General features: G+C 35.0%; 1 protein-coding gene across 1 annotated transcript; it reads left to right on the top strand.

Moving 5' to 3' along the window:
* Positions 1-172: 172 nt before the first annotated feature.
* On the top strand, positions 173-2,505 carry LOC121918336 (synaptic vesicular amine transporter-like; the record flags this gene model as incomplete). The annotated part of the gene is made up of 3 exons (XM_042444399.1): positions 173-256; positions 1,044-1,136; positions 2,416-2,505. Coding segments are annotated over 3 exons (267 nt in total), but the record flags the coding sequence as incomplete, so codon positions are not given.
* Between the last annotated feature and the right edge of the window lie 209 nt (positions 2,506-2,714).

Below are 2,714 nucleotides of genomic sequence, written 5' to 3'. Positions count from 1 at the left end.
GGATCTAGGTGCAGATAAATTTACTGATACATTGACATGCAAAAATAATGCAGTTAGCATTGAAAGTGCTGTGATAGACACAGAAAGTGCTCAGTTAATTTAATGAATTTATCCTTAACTTTTTTATCTAGTTAGATTAAATCTAATTATTGTTTTTAATGCCTTTTCACAGTGTTTGCCTTTTCAGAAAGCTATAAGTTGCTATTTATAGCAAGATCTCTCCAAGGAATAGGTTCTTCTTGTTCTTCTGTAGCAGGTGAGGTACAAACATAAGCTTGATTGCATAGATTTTTGATCACTTGATCTGCTGTTCTGAGTAATAAAACTATATACAGTATTGCCGATAATTTTCACTACTAAGGATTTATTCAAGTAAACCAATATTAATTTTGATCAACTTTTTAAAATATAATTGGATAGGTAATTCTCCATCTCTGAGTAATTTACAATGTATCTGTAAATCAACCTACTACTGTGGCTTTTGAAAAAGAATTAGCACAGTATAATTTTAGTGTAAGTATTTTAGTGTAAGTATTCTAGACTTCTGTGTTTCCTTCAATTTCCATTTGAAAGTTCCAGATTGCATCCAGATTTGCAGATTGCTGATGGAAGGCTCTTTGATTCAGTGGAGGCTTCTATGTGTGGAAGGAGTGGCTGATTTTCTCAGATTTCCATTTTCCTCTGCATCTGGTCATGCCTTTTCTCATTATTTGGCAAAGGATCCTCCAGCATTTTGGAGAGGATTTGAGGAAGAGGCACAAAAAATGGCAAAGGGAAAGGAGGAAATAAGAGAAAAGTCCATGCCTTCCTTTGCAATCATGGAAGGTTCTCCTGTATCAAAGAGCAGGGGAGACTGCAGCTGGTACCAACTTTCCATGCTGAAGAGGTTTGTGAAGCTCAGCTTTATGTGAAGATATGAAGTATCTCATTTTGTATCATGTGTTTCTGATCTTTTGTTTCACTATATAATTTTCTTTCTCCTTTATACACTGAAAAATTGCAACATTACTAATTTGTCCCTTTCCTGTTTTCATTTTGTGTAGGCATGGGTATGCTGGCCAGTGTGTACCCTGATGATGAGGAAAGAGGCAATGCAATGGGGATTGCCTTGGGAGGCATGGCTATGGGAGTATTGGGTCAGTATGTGAAATTAATGGAAGCAAAATATAGTTTCGGAAAATGTGTGCCTCTTTCATGTGCTGGGTACAATACATGCATGGTTTATAACTGTGTTTTTGCACTCACATATTTGAGAACAGAGATACATAGGGTACACTGTATTTTTGTTCATTTAGATTTCTGTCATTTAAGCTGTGATTCTATGCAGCTTTACTTGAGAGTAAGCACCATGGAACACAGTAGGACTTTTTTCTGTGCAAACATGCATAGAATTATTTAATTTAGGATTGCACTCCCCCCATAATTTCTCAAAGAATTAAATTATTAATGAATAATAATAATAATAATAATAATAATAATAATAAAGTTTATTTATATTTCCCGCCTCTCCCAAGGATTGAGGCAGGATTACATCAGTAAAAATGATACAATAATACAAAATACGATCAACAAAACACTAATACTGAATTAACCAACATTCCTATTAGTTCTCTAAAATAACAATTCATCAATAGCCAACAGTCATAGTCAGGAGTGGAGCAATTGTCATAACCTTTTATATGGAGTCCAGTGGATAAGCCCACCGAAAGAGATCCATTTTGAGTTCCTTCTTAAAGGCCTCTTAGGTAGTGATAGGATGGATCTCTTCCGGTAGACTATTCCATAATTTTGGAATGATATAGATATATCATTGTTCTTTCTCCATTTCATAACTCATTCCACAGTCCTAGGTAAAATATATACTAATATTTAGATGAAAAATTTCCAGAAGATTGGGTGATATAAACAAAATACTTTTAAAGGATTTTGAAAATGCTAAGGGCAGTGCTTACTCATGCATCTCTGAATATCTAACAAATGTAGCTTTCTCTTTGTAAAAACAAAGCATGACCCCAACAAGGATATTCTCAAACATACTATAATTTAAAGTGGCATTTTATTGACAACCTTGTGTAGACATTAGCTCTACACCTCAACATTTGTGCAGCAATCTTTTCCATTTTTTAATAGCAATTTTGGCCAACTTGTTTTATTTGGGAAAGCAATAACCTTTACCATCACTGCAGTTTTGCCTTTAGTAGATCAATAAGATTTTTGGTGTAAACAGAATCATTATATGAATACAGAATTGCCATTGGCTGCTGGTGGTGATTTTGCTACATATTTTTCAGTGACTAAATTACTATGACTATAACTGACTTTGGAAAATCTGGAAGAGAAAGACTGTAATATGCTCTGGATGATTTTGCCAAGGTTTTTGTTATGACTCTGATAAAATTCTTTTGTTTCCCATAGTGGGTCCGCCCTTTGGAAGTGTGATGTATGAATTTGTTGGGAAGGCTGCACCTTTCCTGGTGTTAGCAGCATTGGCTCTTTTAGATGGAGGTATGTAGAAAATTAAGCTTCAGTACCACTGAAGTAATCACAACTAGAGTATCTCCTTTGAATAGTGAAACAATGCTCAAAGGTGTAGTGATAAGACTGAAAAATGAGGACATTGAATCCCAAATACGAATTCTAGTCCCTTCCTTCCTTCCTTCCTTCCTTCCTTCCTTCCTTCCTTCCCTAAACTTCTTGCATGCAGTGGAATGTTT

The sequence above is a fragment of the Sceloporus undulatus genome, unplaced genomic scaffold, assembly GCF_019175285.1.
Source record: "Sceloporus undulatus isolate JIND9_A2432 ecotype Alabama unplaced genomic scaffold, SceUnd_v1.1 scaffold_8813, whole genome shotgun sequence".
Lineage (NCBI taxonomy): Eukaryota > Metazoa > Chordata > Lepidosauria > Squamata > Phrynosomatidae > Sceloporus > Sceloporus undulatus.
This window is presented reverse-complemented; position numbering and strand designations above follow the sequence as displayed.